This window comes from Arvicola amphibius, chromosome 9 (genome assembly GCF_903992535.2).
Source record: "Arvicola amphibius chromosome 9, mArvAmp1.2, whole genome shotgun sequence".
Taxonomy (NCBI): domain Eukaryota; kingdom Metazoa; phylum Chordata; class Mammalia; order Rodentia; family Cricetidae; genus Arvicola; species Arvicola amphibius.
The window spans coordinates 89,660,224-89,677,344 of NC_052055.2; the positions used below are offsets into that span (position 1 = coordinate 89,660,224).

General features: G+C 44.6%; 1 protein-coding gene across 2 annotated transcripts in view; it reads left to right on the forward strand.

Moving 5' to 3' along the window:
- The window catches only part of Dst (dystonin), a 391,633-nt gene that overhangs the window by 80,438 nt on the left and 294,074 nt on the right, over positions 1-17,121 (forward strand). For both annotated transcript variants that reach the window (XM_038342010.2, XM_038342008.2), the window contains exon 4: positions 8,539-8,746. In XM_038342010.2, coding sequence (XP_038197938.1) covers positions 8,539-8,746 — 208 coding nt within the window. The remainder of the gene's footprint in view (positions 1-8,538; positions 8,747-17,121) is intronic.

Genomic DNA, 17,121 nt, shown 5'->3' on the forward strand with positions numbered 1-17,121 from the left:
GCCTGGTCTATAAAAAGTTCCAGGACAGCCAGGACTACACAGAGAAACCCTGTCTTTAAAAAAAAAAAAGGAGAGGAAGAAGAGGAAGAAAAAGAAGGAGAAGAAGAAGAAGAAGAAGAAGAAGAAGAAGAAGAAGAAGAAGAAGAAGAAGAAGAAAAGAGAATAAGTTTTCCGTATATTATGTTCTCATCAGTTTCCCCTCCCCAACTCCTCCCAGAGTGTCTCCCCTTCTCCACAAGTTCCACACTCATGCCTTCTTTTTTCTCTCTCTTTAGAAGACAAAGTAAGCAAACCAGAGTAAAAACAAAACAAAAACCTCAAAGAAAAGGCAAGGAAACACACATATTAAGAAAACTCCTAAAAACATAAAATCAAAAACCATAATACTCAAGCAAAACACCAACAAAAAAAAATACCTAAGCAAAGTGATAGGCGACAGAATTACCACCGAGTTTCTTGGTGTTGGACTCTACTACTGGGAATGGGGTTAAGAAAACGAATTTTTCCTTTGCAAGAAGGTGACAATTATGGTAGCTTCTGAGTTCTCTCAGCACTGGAACCCCATCTTGCTTGAGCCTGTGCCACACTCTCTGCGAGCTCATCAGTCCTGATGTGTTCTGATACTTTCTTTGCTTATATTATTGTTAGAGGAAGCATTACACCAGCTGGAAAGCCCTTGATGAGAAAAGGAGGGTAAAAACAAAACAGGCAATCTTTCAGGGTCAGGAGGGCAGCTGGGAAGGGGAGGAAGGTCAGGGGTTGGAATTCGCACAGCTCATCCATGCACATTATGAGCAAGCAAGGGAGTCGTGGGGCTGTGAACTAGAGCAGAGGACCGTAAGTGAGCAGGGCTGGGCTGGGGGTACTGTGAATGAGCGAGTGCATTTGCTCTATAAGCACAGTGGGATCAATTCATCTACTGCCTTCAGAGGTCAGAAGAAATATGGGTATTATTATTTTGTGTTTTTAAGCAATATCATGGCTCATAAGTTGCTACAAGACTAATAACATAACACATCCGTTATGGTCCATGATGTTGTATCTCGTAAGAAAGGTGACAATGCACAAGTGGTTTATGCACCTTGTCCTCTATATATATTGAGGAAAGCACAAAGGAAGGACCGAGTGGTTCAGGGAGACTGTCAGCAGCATGCTGTGATCTGTCCAAGCCCGATGCTGCTGACTATTTCGGCTTCTGCAAGCAACAGCTCGCCATGCAGTGCTGCAGGTCTCTTGGGGGTCTCTGTCTACTTAACCTTGTACCTTAAAACAGAGTCAGCAAATGGCTTCACAGTTCGTCTCCAGACTGCTCCTTGTGTCGATTCCTTGGGACCCTTGCTCTCTTTTCTTCTCTGGCTCCCATACTAACTCCTTCCAGCCTAATTTCCACCTTCTCACTAGTCCTACTGAACTCCCTTAGCTGACGACCCTGTCAGCCACCGCTCGGCCAGCCTTCCACTCAGGTTTTCTTTTTCTCTCTAAATATTTCAAATCCATTGTTCCCCTCTTGGTGATGTAGTTCGAGCCTTCGTTATTTATTATCAAACTGGTCTATTCATTACCCTCTGTAATTACCTTCATACCAGTGACCAAAGTACAAATAGATTGTCTTTTTCCCTGGTTTTAGAATAATTTCAAATAACCTTAAAAATTACTGCTACCATTATTACTGCCATTATTGCATGTGTGCTCCTGCCATGGGGCACATGTGGAGGTCAGAGGTCAATTCCTTTTGGGAATTGGGAATTGGTTTTCTTCTCCAACTCAGGTCACCAGGCTTGCACAACAAGGGCTTTACCTGCTGAGCTGTCTTGCAGGCCCCAAAGTAATCTTAAAAATAAAAAAAATTGTGCTGGAGAATGAGAAGAAAAAAGAGGAGACACTTGGTGTTTTTAGCCCTAGTTGGAAAATGTTCCTCCTGAATCTCAGTGCACATGGGTCCCACCTGCTGAAGCCAGGCTGTAGGAACTGGGATTCCAGTGTGCATGAGAAGCAGCTACAGTCTAGACAACGAGAAGCTGTGGTATGAGATACTTTAATTTTTGTTTCAGCTCAAGTTCAAACTTCTAGAACTTTATTCCTTTCCCAATGGCCCTCACTTCTACTTCACAGTGTATGCCAGAGTGTAGAGGAATGGGAGGGGATATAGTGGCTTCAGGTTATGCTTGACTTCCCTTCTCCACTCCCTGTGACTGCCTCCATGGAACCTTTATTCTGCTTCGGGGTTATGATCCAACCCACGGAGCCTCTGAAAAGTTGGCTCTGTGCCACTTGATATCCCTTCCTCTGGGGATCCTTTTCCAAGATTTAAGAAGTTCTGAATTGAGACCCCTCACAGATGCTCCGCCAAAGCTAAGGGATCCTTTATGATTTTTTGACAGGAGCCTGGGAATCTGTTTTCATCTAGAGACCTCTTTGTACAGTTTTAGTATTAACAGATCACGGTTAGTAAAATAAGAAACAGGCATTACCTTGCAGGCTGATTTTGCTTCCTACTCTGCCATATACTTTCTATAGGGATAACCAGGGAGAGAGGAGCCCATATTAATTTATGAGAGAAAGATCTACTGCAAGGATATGGGAAAATGAGGCAGCTCTTCTAGATGTAGAGGTTTTAAGTGAGCCATAGTTGTTCAGACTGGATCTCTGAGTTGATCTGACTGATGGGGTTGTTGGTGGTGATATGTGGTTGGATTGGCCTAGTGTTCAGCATCCCAGTTCGGTTGAGTTTCCCACCACACCGGTTCAGAGGCAGTGCGTCTCTTTGTGTCCAGCCATGGTTCTAGGTTCCAGTCAAGTGTGGTTGAAAGGGGGGGAATTTTCTTCTCAATACATGTGTGGCAGCTCTTTCTTCTCAGTGGAAACTTCTAAGGTTTCAGGCTTTGTTTCAGTGTAATGACAAAAGTTTGTTTTGTGTGTGTGTGTGTGTGTGTGTGTGTGTGTGTGTATGTGGTGTGTTTTAGTGAAGCAGTAATTCTTGACTTAATAACTGCTTGACGTGAGAACATGTTTGTGAAAAGCGATTTTCTGCAATCTCATTAAGGAAAATAGGTAATACAATGGAAGCATACAACCTTCTCTACATGCCAGTAGGGAACAATTAAGCAGCCACAGTTTTTTAAAATGCTGGTATCCTGGTACATTTAGTCTTTTGCTGTTGTCTCTAGTAGTGGAAACAGCAAATTAAAAAGGAACATTTTGGAAGGACACAAAGGCACCCCCAAACAACAGAACATTTTATCTGCTAGGCTTGGAAATGACAGATAAGGGAATTTGGTGGACTTTGTCTCTGTGCAGCAGTCATACACTCTTCCTGGTCCCCTGCCGTCACTCTTCTGCTCTTGGATAGACCAAGCGTGAGTAGGTAGCATCGCCTAGTATCTAAAATTTCAAGAATGCTCATTTCTTCTGCCAGTACAGCTGCACACATCAGCACCGCCATGTTTTCTGTGTCTCAGATGAAACGATGAAAGCCCGCAGGAGCAAGGCTGTTTTCTCAAGGTCACACGGCTATTATCCAATATTCACTCAGTCATAATGAGTGCAACTTCAGATTTCTACAAGACAGCATAGATGGAAGATGGCGTACGGACTCTGCAAAGGGTCTGCTTTTGTGCCTCAGGCTCTACACAAGCTATGACCCTAGCCCGTATATTTCTAACAGGAGCCACAGCCACATCCTTGTTTTGAAGCACTCAGAATCAAAGTCTCTCTCATGACTTTGTGTAGGTAGGTTAATGCAGGTAAAATCAAACCAGCAGGAAGCCAGTGGGTATCGGGCGAGATTCCTGGGAAGCATGAGTCAGCATCTGTAGTCTCATATAATTCTCTAACATTTCCTGAGAATTAAAGATACCATAATAGAGGAGATTGACTCAGCACTTAGGGAAAACTGATGTCACCTGGTGTTTGTTGGATAGTCACTTAACTAAAATATTCCACACTGCCTCCATTTTGTCTTTTTTTTTCTGGTCATCTTCTATAGTTCTTGTCTTATTAAAAACACTTTGATGGGGCTGGAGAGATAGCTCGGAGGTTAAGAGCACTGGCTGTTCTTCTCAGAGGTCATGAGTTCAATTCCCAGCGGTAGGATGATCATGGGTTTGGAGAGCACCGTGAGCGGCATAGCTAAGACAAGGGCTGAGAATGCCAGACAAGCAGTAGAGCACCTGTACTGTTTCACAAGGGTTAGACTCAGCTCAGTCATTCTCAACAACAGGCAGCTAAAAGACTTTTTATGTATTTCCCCTCAATTCTTTGTTTGGATCCCTCCCCTGAATCAAGAGTAATTATCCTATCATCACAGTGCCTAGTTCTGTTTAACTCAATTAAAAATAATTACAGACATCACATTTCTTTAGTCTGCATGTCCTTAAGATCAGGACATCTTTTCTACAACTATCATATTACTGTCACACCTTAGAAAGTCACAGTCCTGATATATCTGATAAACCATCATGACTCATGTTTAGATTTTTTCTCAATTCTCCCTAGGACGTGTTTTTAGCTTGCTTGCTTTCTTTCTTTCTTTCTTTCTTTCTTTCTTTCTTTCTTTCTTTCTTTCTTTCTTTCTGTCTGTCTGTCTGTCTGTCTGTCTGTCTGTCTGTCTGTCTGTCTCCCTCCCTCCCTCCTTCCCTCCCTCCCTTCCTCCCTCCCTCCCTCCCTTTCTTCCTTTCTTTAAATTATTTTGCAGAATCTAGGACAGACATCTTATAAAATAGCCATTAATCAGGATTTGTGTAAATCTCTTATTTTTATTTTTTTTCAAAATGTATTTATTTATTATGTATACAGTGTTCTGTCTGCATGTATACCTGTAGGCCAGAAGAGGGTACCAGCTCTCATTATGGGTGGTTGTGAGCCAGCATATGGTTGCTGGGAATTGAACTCAGAACCTCTGGAAGAATGGCTAGTGCTCTTAACATTGGAGCCATCTCTCCAGCCCCTCTTCTCTTATTTTTTTTTTTAAATCAATGTGAAACACACATATATAGACATGTGGATAGGCGATGAGTGTGTGGGCCATTGAGAGTGTGCTCTGCAACCATGGGACTCTGAATGTCTGGCTCTTTCACAAAATCCGTGTCTTTGGACTTGTTTCCCAGTGGCTTTAGAGGGTACCGGGTGCCAAGACAATTTCCTGGCAGTTTCTCACAGACCAGGCCGTGCAGGCTGGGCCACATCCAGTTAGGCAGTCCCACTGTCGATGGCGCAGATTCTGTCCTGGGACTTCAATTAGAAAGTTGCTGTCCATTTTAAAATGTCACATTATGTAATTATCCCTGCATTAGAAGGTTTGGGTTGTTTTGTACCCTGTGAATGAACTGGCTATCAGGAACGTTAGAGTGATCTTTTAGTGATCTAATTTGATAAAATTGGTTTAATATCTCGGGTTGTAGAAGACCCGGTGCAGGGTTGTTGTGTTTTTATTTGTTCTGGTTATAGAAACGCAGTATGAGTGCAGAGGTAGTGCACACCCATTCATGGGGAAGAAAAGAGAGCGACATGTCAGCTTTGTCTTCACAACCTAATTACCCTTTCCCTTTCTGGTGAACTAGTTCCTGTTTCCCTGTTATCTGCAAGTGGTGATGACAGAGGGTGGTGTGAATTGGAGCCCTAACCCCAGGGTCAGGAGGCCAGAGAAGCCTGTGCCTTTGCTGATGTAGTTTCTGTGTAAGGGCTTATTTGTTTTGCTTTGGAAGGAGGCTCCAGTGGGCTCCATTCACTTTGCAGTGGGGCTCGTGAGCTCTGAACATAGAGTTTCCATATCTGATATTTTCTCCGGACATTTCCTTTTGGTGAATTTATAAATTGTAAAAAACAAATGAAACATGCTAATCTTTGTCTTTGCCCAGACACAACCACTCTTGAATAGTAATACGTGTCTTTTTATACACACAGTGGGTACACATATGTATATGGATTTTTTAAGGTTTTCATTAGATATGAATTATATCTTCTTTGTTAAATGTAGATGAACATTTTTGTTTACTTGCTGCAGAGTAGCCCATGGGATAGACACAGTATATTTAACTAGTCCCCTATGGATGGACATGAATATTTGTATTTCGATAGGAGTTGATCGTCAGGCAACCAATAGGATAAGAACCAGGAACGTGGAGCTTTTGATGCTCTTTTCCTTTGTCCTAAGCCCTCATCAATCAGGCTCTAGAGTTTGGATCAGAGAACTGTTTACTTTTCTCCAAACAAATAAAACGCACTAGTGTTCTCGTACTATTCTCTCCAGCCCCAAGATAGTGACAAGATTTGGCAAGTCATTAAAGATCAATAAGGGATATAAAAATTTATGTGAACTCTCTACTTTGAAGTAGCTTCATTTAAATATAGTCTCAATTTTCCAGCTGTCAAACGGGCTTTCATTTTGTAGAACATACCTCCAGGTCTAAAAGTGATTTTTGTCTGTGTGTGTTTGGAAAAAAGTGTAATACTCTAACTGCTAAAAGGTTTGAACCCTGTAGACAAGCAGGGGTGCTTCTGCTTAGAAGCATGTCTGATATAAATGTGTGTGGTCTGTATGTCCCTATAGTAAACTGTTGAAAGACTTGGTCCTGATAATTTTTTTTTCTTACTGTTCTCTTATCTAGTTATCAGTGACATGGCCAGATTAGAGGCTGTGCCAGTCAACACCCTTGGGTCCAGCGAAGTAACTGTTCCCATCTGGCTGGAAGGTGATTAATAGTGTTGCTGTCATGGCATAAATCACATTTTGTTGTTCAGTCAGCTGAGACTCTGACCATTAAAAAAATTTACTCTGCAAAAATCAATAACCAGTGGTTTTTGGAAAGGCACAGCTATTCCTCCCATCTCAGGACAGATTAGCAAATTACTGGTCTCACTAAAATAGTGCAGAAATACAGTCTCAAAGATAAAGGCATGGCCTTAAGAAAGGACAAGTAGAAAGCCATTTTGAAGAACATGAGGAAACCAGAGAACTCCAATAACCCCTAAAAGTCCTTAAGAATGTCTCCCCCTCCCTTTAGATCCCACCAACAGCAAACCTCAGATAACTCAAGTTGGATTTTCAGAAAAGCTTAGGGAAATAAATTGGGTTTATAACAGCCAAATGCTGTGGCTTAAAATACAGAAATTCAAGTTTATTCATTTACTTTCCTCAAGTTTGCTTACTGTCTTCATATTACCAGGAAAGTGAACGTAAATTAGATAAATGTCACCATGTTTCGTGCTTTGGCCCTGAACAGCTGTGGTTTGTACGGTGGTCCGTGGTCCTGATGCCGTCATAGCCTGTTTATCAGGTCCTGTGTGAGTGCTTGGATGTTGCTCACTAGCCCGTTGCTGCTGTGGTTACCAGTGTTTTTGCTTCAGATTGAAGCTTGCCTCACTGAGATTTCTGCCTGCAGCTTGCTGCTTGGGAACCCATGGCTACAGCTTTCATCTTGAGGAATTCAAGTTATGCTAGTTTGGCATCTTCACCTTGAGCCCCCGCAAAGAGGCAATTGAAGAGTACCCTTCAATACTTTAGAGAATTTTTAATCCAGTCCACAGCACAGATGTTCAGCATCTTTTTCTCCCTGAGCTGTAGACTGTCTAAATAGTCACAGACACAATTCAATAAAAAAAAAAAAAAAAAGGATAGCACTGTGTGCCTTTTTATGAAAAATCTGAGTCTGAGGATACCAAGCTCCTGCTGGATCTGGGAGGAATAACCTTCAGGCAAAGTGTTTTTGGTAAAAGTCTGTGTTTCTCATCTTACTGTGTGATGGCTTCAGCTGAGAACTTGGCTTCCAGTCCCTGCGCTGTGTCCTTCTCATTTACATTATTGGCAGTTGTTCCCTGCTGGAAGTTTAAATTATCTCAAGAACTCTAAACTGAGTTCAGATGTTTGTTTATTGGCGTTGCCTTTGGCTTTTGAAAACAGGCTTTTGTGCTCTCCCAGTCTTAAGAAAAGGCTCTTCTCCGAATCAGCCCTCCCTCCCTCCTCGGCCTTTTCTGGGAACCTGCTTCAGGCTCATGCAGAAAATTAAATAAAGAGGACACAGGGCTCAAAACTGCTTAAAAGGAGGTTCCTGCGACTAGGCGGCTTGAAGCGGAAAGGAGGTGTGGGACCCAACATCCTGCGTTTGTGCTTTGTTTTTGAAACTTAAAGTTAGTTGCATTAATGAATTAACCAGAAGGCTAGTAATGGAAAATGTTTCTTCTGTCCTGCTGGGGGAGCCAGATACTATAGATTTGTCACAGGAAGGCTGTTGATTCTGGCTTCATTGTTGGGCTAGTCATTTGTTGAGCTGGTGGCTGGGGCGCAGGCCACACACTTCTTCCTCCTGGTCTTCATGCATTGGAACCGCTTGCTTATTGTTTCTGTTGGAGCAGACTTGGCCAAGAAAATATGGTGAGCCCTGGAGTTCGTTTTATTTTTATTTGCGTCTGTGTTCTCTGGCGGGCAGAGAGAGCAGCTTGGAGGTGGGGAGGGGGCAGAGTTATCGTAACTGGTGATCGTTTGTGAGCGGGGTCGTTCGTGAGCCTTCTGCCGCTAAGCTTTTCCCGTGTCATCCTCCTCAGAGCTCCGGGAACGCGTCCTACCGCTGCTCTATGTCCTCCTCTGCGGATTTTTCTGACGAGGATGATTTCAGCCAGAAATCTGGCTCAGCATCTCCAGCTCCTGGAGACACCTTACCCTGGAATCTGCCTAAACATGAGCGGTCCAAAAGGAAGATTCAAGGGGGCTCGGTGCTGGACCCGGCTGAGAGGGCTGTGCTTCGGATAGCAGGTAAGTGGGGGGAGGGGATGGAGAGGGGATCAGGGTGGCAGAAATTCGCCCATCTGTTCCCTGGTGCTGTATCTGCAAGCTGATGCACTGGGTAGAAATTGTCTCAGGTGGGGGAGGAAATGACCATGTTTACTTCCCGGAGCGCTTCTCCTCCCTGCACTGGTGACTAAGCTGTTTGGCTCTGCTTTCTGGTTGGATGAATCGATAGATTCTGAAAGCAAGCAAATATTTACAGGTATCTGTGCTAAACTTTCTGTGGATGCACACTGACCATCGAGGCAACCCGAGAGTATTAATACCGTAGACTTTCTGGAGGATTTTGCTGGAAGCTGGGGGAGGTCAACCTTCGTTTTCTTTCTTTTCTCCCCCCCCCCCCCAGGGCACTGAGATACGCATGTTTAACTCAAGTCTCATGGTTTTTGGTACCTAGGATGCTGAGCACAACCCAGCAATTTGAACATTCTTTTTTTTTAAATGTAGCTTTTCTGTATACATCATGTGTCCATAGGTGCTTTGTGTCCTTAGTGTTTGTGAGGGACCATCATGTACTCTGGATTAATTAATACATGGGGAGAGGCCAGTGTTTCTGTCCTGTGCGAGGGAAGCTTGTTTTACATAGCTGAAAACTGAGAACACCAGGGAAGCAGCTTTCAGGCCCCTAGCTCCCCTGGGGCTTGTGCAGGCGTACATGCAGGTTGTGCGGGTCGGTCAGCAGGAGAGCGGCTTCAGGGTGGATAGCTCTGCATTCCTTTAAGTTCTCCCCCATTCTTGGAAATGGTGATAGAGCAGGATGGACTGGGTGCGTCTCTGGAGATTCACTTACAAAGGCCAAAGGCTAAAGGCCAGATGTTCAGGCCTCCTTCCCTCTCCTGTCCCCAAGTTGTAACTAGGCAGGGTTGGGGGCTGTGCTCTCATAGTTGCCTTTGCTTCCCAGGTACTGCACCATTGGGGCTTTGTCTTTAGCCATCGGGGTGCCTAGAGTCTCCATAGGTCCCCCAGTGGGAATTTTTAATGATAAGAGAAACAAACAGCTTGGCGAATCACTCTGTAGTCAGGGTTTCTGGGGCAACAGCCCTGAGCTTCTTTTGGCTTCTGTTGTGAGATGCTGGCTGGTGTCACCCAGCCTTGGAGAAGGAGGGGTGGAGCAGAAAGGGGAAGGGGAGGAGGATGGCCATTGGAAGCCACGTGAGAGTGAGGGGGTTCGGGCCTTGGCTCTGACTGCCCTCCTGTCTGTGTTTAGTCATCGGGCCTGCCTCTGTCCTCTTGAGAGCCCACTGCAGCGGAAAGGACACGAGCAGACCCAGACTTTTGGCTCAGCCAAAGGAGAACATAGGTGAAGGGAAGGTGTGTGCAAGCTGTCTGTGTGGAAAGCCTCAGGCATCAAAGCAGGGACCCTATTCCGTGTAGTTCTGTTGTTGTCTTGGTTTTTCTGTGTGTTTTTGTTTGTTTTGATATGGGCTCACTGTATAACCCTGGCTAGCTCGAGACTCCTTATGTCGGTCAGGCTGGCATCAAACTCTTGGAGATCTGCCGACTTCTGCCTCTCGGATGCTGGGATCCAAGTCATGCACCACCACACCCGACATGTAGTTTTTTCAGGAGTGGATGTTTTGTTTGTGTAGTGAAGAAGGAGTTTATGAGGTAGAAACAGGTAGGTGTTTGTCGGTGGGAATGTGATTACATAAACTGCAGAACATGTTAGGCATATGTCACAGGAGCTGCTTTTACCCACCAGTGAGCACTGTAGGTGGCAAAGGCATGGAGGGGTCAGGGAGAACAGTGGTGAAGAGGGTACTGCAGATCTGAGGGCAGAGGTCAGTGCTGGTCACTGAAATGTCCGCTGAGTTTGAGGTGGGTTACTGAGACCTCAAAGTATCTACTTCTAAAGTCACACAAATTCTTCAAAAAATAGAATAAAACTAAATGAACAACAAACAATATGGAAGTGTAGAGGCATATTGCTGCTTTTTTTGTTTTGTTTTGTTTTATTTTTTGTTTTTCGAGACAGGGTTTCTCTTTGGTTTCAGGTTTCAGCTTTGGAACCTGTCCTGGAACTAGCTATTGTAGACCAGGCTGGTCTTGAACTCACAGAGATCCGCCTGCCTCTGCCTCCCGAGTGCTGGGATTAAAGGTGTGCGCCACCAACACCCGGCTACATTACTGCTTTTTAAAATATTCGTAAATTACATGTTTGCTATGCAAATCATAAATGATAATCCCACGTGGAGGACAGAGTTGGAGCCAGTCCACAATGTCTATTTAATCCCTTGTGTGTCTAAATTAGGAGATTCAGGGGTATTATATATCAGAGTGGCCACTGTTTACCCAGTGCAGTGAGGGTATAGTCTGTCTAAGGGAGCCAGGTGATAAGGATAGTTTGAAAACGTGTCACTAAAACTTCCACTTCTGCTTTTACAACACGTTTGACGTTCTTCTCGGAACTCAGCTCTTGTTTGGAATTCGTCGCTTGTGAAAGATGGAGTGCAGGTCAGAAGTAGGGAGAAGTTTGTGGTGCTCGTGTGATAGAGTAGAGTTGTTTGTGAAATGTCCCGAGTCAAAAAGCCACGTGGGCTGTAGGATGACTTAATTCATCCGTTGTTAACACAGAATAGAACACAGTTCTGCCTTTAAAAAGTCATAGTTAATATGACAAATAGCTGTGCTGCCAGATGGTTGCAACATGCTTTGAGAGACCAGCAGTCATGGCTGGACGCACCTAATATTAGAAAAACCGGAGGAGTCTCGTTGACCTTGGGGAGATGGGAGATGTGGGAGGCTCCTGGAAGGGTGTTGAGAGGAAGTACTACTTGATCTGAGATCAAAAGAGCTTGATAGAATTAGGGTGACAGGGAAGGCCACTTCAAAGGGATGGAACGGCGTGAACAAGGACAGGGGGCTTGTTTAAATGTGACCTGCAAGCGGCGTGTGTAGCTAAGCATAGGGACTGCAAGGAGGGTAGAAACTACGTTGGGAGTTGTGGTATTGATGTGTGTAGCTAAGCATAGGGACTGCAAGGAGGGTAGAAACTACGTTGGGAGTTGTGGTATTGAGCCCTTGGGGCTGCTCCCGCTGCACACAGTGGAGACGCTGAGAGGTTTTAGAGCAGTGCAGTAATCCAGTCAGGTTTGTGTTCTAGGAAGTCAGTGATGGCGACATGTTTCTGATACTTTATTGATCTCTATCTGCAGCTAGCTCAGTGGTGGAACCCTTGCCTTGGCTGCTCAAGGCCTTGGTTTTGATGCACAGCACTGAAAAAATATTTACTGCTGGGCAGTGGTGGCGCACGCCTTTAATCCCAGCACTTGGGAGGCAGAGGCAGGCGGATCTCTGTGAGTTCAAAGCCAGCCTGGTCTACAAGAGCTAGTTCCAGGACAGGCTCCAAAGCCACAGACAAACGCTGTCTCGGGGGTGGGGGAGTTATTGTCACTTCATTTTATTAAAATCTGCAGTTACAGGGCTTCAGTGTCTTTTTCTCGGATCACTGAGACTGAGCAATAGGTAAGGATGGGGACTTCGTAACACTGTATAAGTGCATTTTAGATGTGAATAATATAAATCTGCTGCCCTTAGCTGTAGGGTATTGTCAGTTGGGTTTTCCATCTTGAAATTACCTGTAAATGTACTTGGTTCTTCAGTGGTAATGTTTTAAAAAATTTTTTTTTTTTTTTAAAGCTAGGATTGGCTGATTGGAGCAGTGGTTCTCAACCTGTGGGTCGCGACAGATATCCTTCATATCAGATATTTACATTATGATTCATAGCAGTAGCAAACTTATAGTTATGACATAGCAATAAAATAATTTTATGGCTGAGGGGGGTCACCACAACATGAGGAACGGTATTAAAGGGCAGCAGCATTAAGAACGTTGAGAACCACTGAATTGGAGGATCCGATTCTGAATGTAGGAACGTTTGGATTTAATTCCTCCTCTGCCACCGTCCCTGAGCCTGTTGTTACTGTTTTATGAGACAGGTTCTCATTCGGCACAAGTTTTCTTAGTATGCTGAGGCTGACCATGAATCCTGACCCTCTTGCCGCCATCTCTCCAGTGCCAGGATTACAGCTGTACACAACTATGCCCATCTCTAGCTGTGTTTTAGTTGGACAATTAACAAACTTTTCTTACCTCCAGTTTCCTAATTGAAGAGTCATAGCTGTGGTGATAAATAGGTTAGAGACATGTAAGCTAGAAGTAGAAAACGTAAAACATTTTTGCAACATGGAAAATACTCTATAATAAAGTGATAGTCATGTGCATAGTGCGGTGTCTTCTAAGCAGGAACAGACATCTCACGAGGCCTGCAAGCACTCTATACAATAGGACCTGTGGATTTCTCAGTTCATAGATGCCCTCAGTGAGTAGAAGCACTCCAAGGGCGTCCGTCAGTTAGGATCTGGATTCAGGCCGTCTTGACTCCAAAGCCAGGCTCTTTGATGCTGTGCTCTGGTTGCTTTCCTGTGGATTATACTGTTAGTACTAGCATATCCACCCACTGCTATGGTTTCAAGAATGCTTGGGGCAAAGGCTGAACCCCAGATGCTAATTGTGTTCATTCTGACTGGCTCTTTAAATGGACCGTTTAAAAACACTAATATATGTGCTGACTGTATTCATAAAACCAGATGCTACTGGGTGTTGGTTGCTGATGAAGTCGTGGACTTTTCCTTCCGTGGCCTTATGTATTCAGCCTCGTGGCCTCGTGTATTCAGCGAGGGCTGTCTGTATGAATGACATGTGGAAGTGGGAACTCATCGCTAACTCTTCATTTCAAGAAGTTGTCCCAAGGTTACTACATAAACTAATATGCACGAGAATGGCTTATTGAGTTTTATTTATACGCAGGGATCAAACTCAGACCAGAGACCAAGCTAGACAAGTGATCTAGCTAGAGAAGAGAGATGAGGTGCTTTATTTAAAAAATAAATAAAAAATAAAATAAAAGCAGGTCAATTGCTGAGGAGGAGTTACCTGTCCTGATTCTAACAGAAATCACTTTTCAAGCGTATTTCATCCTCATATAGTGTTGACAGAAAATGGTTTCAATTCCACAGCACTAAACACCAACGAAGAAAGAGTCAGTAGAAACAAAAGGAGGAAATAGGAGTTGGAAGATTTAGAGAGAAGTGTCATATATCCAGATGGTTGTTAACGAGTGGGCTTTCTATGCATGGAAATAGTGGTAGCTAACACTAAAAAACCCTTAGAGCTTCATTTAGTTACTATCTTCCCACATGTGCCTGTGAAGATAATCAGTTACTTGCTGGTGACCCACAATGAGGCTGCAAGATTCCATCCACAGCTGCTGGACTCCAGTCAGCGTTCTGAAAAACATCCATTTACATGCCTAGTGCCAGTTGGTTCATCTTGGGGGTCATTTAAAGTTACTCATTTTAGCATATGGCGAACTAAATTTATGAGAACCATATCCCTTTTGCTCAATGGATGCTGGTACTATGTGCAGGGAATAATACAAGGGAAGAGGGAGGGGACAGTAGTCTGGACTGTGGTGAATGGACAGTCCTTCCTAGAGCAGCAGCAGATGCGCCGGCTGGCTCTGGGGGGCAGAAGGGAGGGGCCGCCGGCTGGTCTGCAGCAGCTCTGACCCTGGAGGCACTGTCAGGCCCTGAAGCACCCTGCCACCTCCAGAGGCCGCCAGGTCTGGACGTCCGTTCCCAGGACGCGGGTCGGTCCCTTTCGTGCCCTGTTACAGTGATCTGGTCCTCTGTGCCGTCAGATGGGCTAGGGAAAGTACTTCCAATATGGTCGACGATACCCCTTCCTCGGGGAGAGCCTCCGGCCCCTTCAGTAGGGACTAGCCCCGGGGCTTTGTTTTCCCGCACCTGTTGTGGGTCCCAAATAGAAACCGCGCTGGGACCGGCGGCGGCGGGCGGAGGGCGGTGGGCGGGCCGGAGGGCGGTGCCGGAGCCCAGCGCTGCTGCTCCTCCTCCCGGGCGGGCGTCTGCGGCGCAGCCCGGAGATGCCGCAGAAGCGCGGCGCATCCCGGCGGGGCAGCGCTGTCCTCCGCAGCGCCGCGGCCCGGGGCGCAGGCTCAGGAGGCTGCCTGCCCCGCGCCACCGCCCGCTGCTACCCGAAGCCTTCCCTGGGGCCGCTGTCCTGGGCTTGCCGCCGCGCTGTCCCAACAGCCTGGGATTTCTGACGCCCCGTCCCGGGTCGCGGGCCCACGGGCGCGGCCAGCACCCCAGACCCCGGCATGGCGGGGTACCTGTCCCCCGCCGCCTACCTGTACGTGGAGGAGCAGGAGTACCTCCAGGCCTACGAGGACGTCCTGGAGAGGTACAAAGGTATGAGATCCCTATGGTGGGCTGCGTGGCGGGGCAGGGCCGGTGGGAACCGTTTTACCTTTCCCAAATCAGAGCTACCCCGGCGTGGGCACAAGTAAACAGCAGCCGGAACCAGCCCTGGAGACCGTCAGGTGCTCTGGATGAAATCCTGTACCCCAGAACAGAGCTGGGTGGGAGAGGGTTCGGAGACGCCCTAAGGGTAGGCGGTGGAATGGAGGGCGGGGGAGGTCTGTTTCCAAGAAGCACTTTGCGTTTTCTTTTCCTTTGTAGAAGCTCTTAAGCACCAAGCATAGCCATAATTCTTCCTAGGAGGGTGGATGCCATTACTTCTCTGTGAGATTTCCAAGCCTGGCTGGTCCTACCTGCTATAGGCTTGACCTACCTATAAAGGTTCTTGTATTGAGCACACCACCAACCACCACATCATTTTTTTTTTCTAAAAATAAAATTGTACTTATGTGAAAAAGTTATCACTTATGATTATATTCTAACTTTGATGCAGTCCAAAATTATTTCATATCATGATAAAAAGAAGACTTTAATCACAGAGTTGGTCGTATATTTAAATATAAAGAAGTCTATTTGAGATATAGATTAGGTTCAGGAAATTTTGTGCTAACTTGATTCTCGTGGACATATATGTTAGGAATGCTTTGACTTTGAAGTTAACATGCTAGCTAAAATACTTTCCCATGTTGAGTCTTTATGTCTCCTGAAATGTATTTTTAAGTATGCCTAGATCAGTGTTATTGCGACTTCACGGTTGTTTCTTATTCCATTGTGAGGATGGCTCACTGATGTATGTGAATAACTAGTTAACAGTGGTTTCATGTGATGGACCCAAGTGCATCTCTTGAATATTTGCCTTGGGGTTAGTAACTCAGTTTTTGCAAATTAAATAAAATGCATGTAGTTTTCTGTTACTAATATAAATCTAAAACTGACTAACAGAATTTCCGAGCTCCTTGTAGCACAGAGTCTTCCTGCAGTAATGTTTTATGCCTTTCTAGAATGTGTTCTGTGACTGGGATTCTTAGACTTCACATAATCATTTTTGTAAACACAACTGGAATTCCTTTGTGCCAAAGCTCTCTTGTGGATAATACCACTCTGAGCAAGTGCACTGATATTTTAATCCAACTCATATCTGGGCATTTGCTTGTGTATGTAATGTACTGAGGTTTGCTTCTTTTTTTAAAAAATATTCTTACTTAGCTGTCTCTAGAAAGTTAAAAAAGAGAAATATTGCAAAATAGGCTTATAAGCTGTATAAAAAAGTCAAGATGGTCTACAGTGTATATGTGGAAAAAGTACAGCTTTTAATTTTTCTTTTTTTAAACTTTTTTTTTGTCTAGTCAAGTTCAGTATCAGTGGTGAGTGGGTAATTTAAGGTGACTGAAAAATAAATAACCGGACTGCTGATTTTGGAAAATGACTTTGTTTAAAAGCTTGTCTTATTTGTCCTGGTAAATAACAGAAAATTAAATATAAGTGACCACTGTGCATCTCTCATTACTTCATTTTGATGCTAATATTACTGCCAGTAATGCACTCAAACATAAATTTCTTAAGACATTTTGCCCAAGATTTCACAGACAGAAATCAAGGGGGGTATTTCCCTCACTCTTTGTGGTTTTGAAATGCTTAGGTCATCAAATTGCATTTGGCTGTACAGATGTTCCGAATTTCACTTAGTTTTGGAGAGGAAAAGAAGCTTGTTGGCCAGCGTACTCTATGAAAAGCTGGAGACCTGGGGAAGCCATTGTTTCCTGATGTGTTTTTTGATTTCCCATCAGTGACCAATACGATGACTTCACTACTGCACTTATTATCCCAATGGCTGGCTATAGGGGCTGATCTAATCAGAAAAGAATTGTCTGCTTTGAATAGGGAGTGCCAGTTTGCAAAACTTTCCAAGTTCAGTTTTCTGAAATACTGCATTGTTCAACACATTGTGTGTTCCAGTTTGAAGAGAGGTTATTTTGATTTTTATTTCGTTTGAAATCCTCGGTTACAAGAGTCCATTTGCTCTTCTCTGCAGTGTGACTGGGTTGCCAAGTATATGCCCAGCT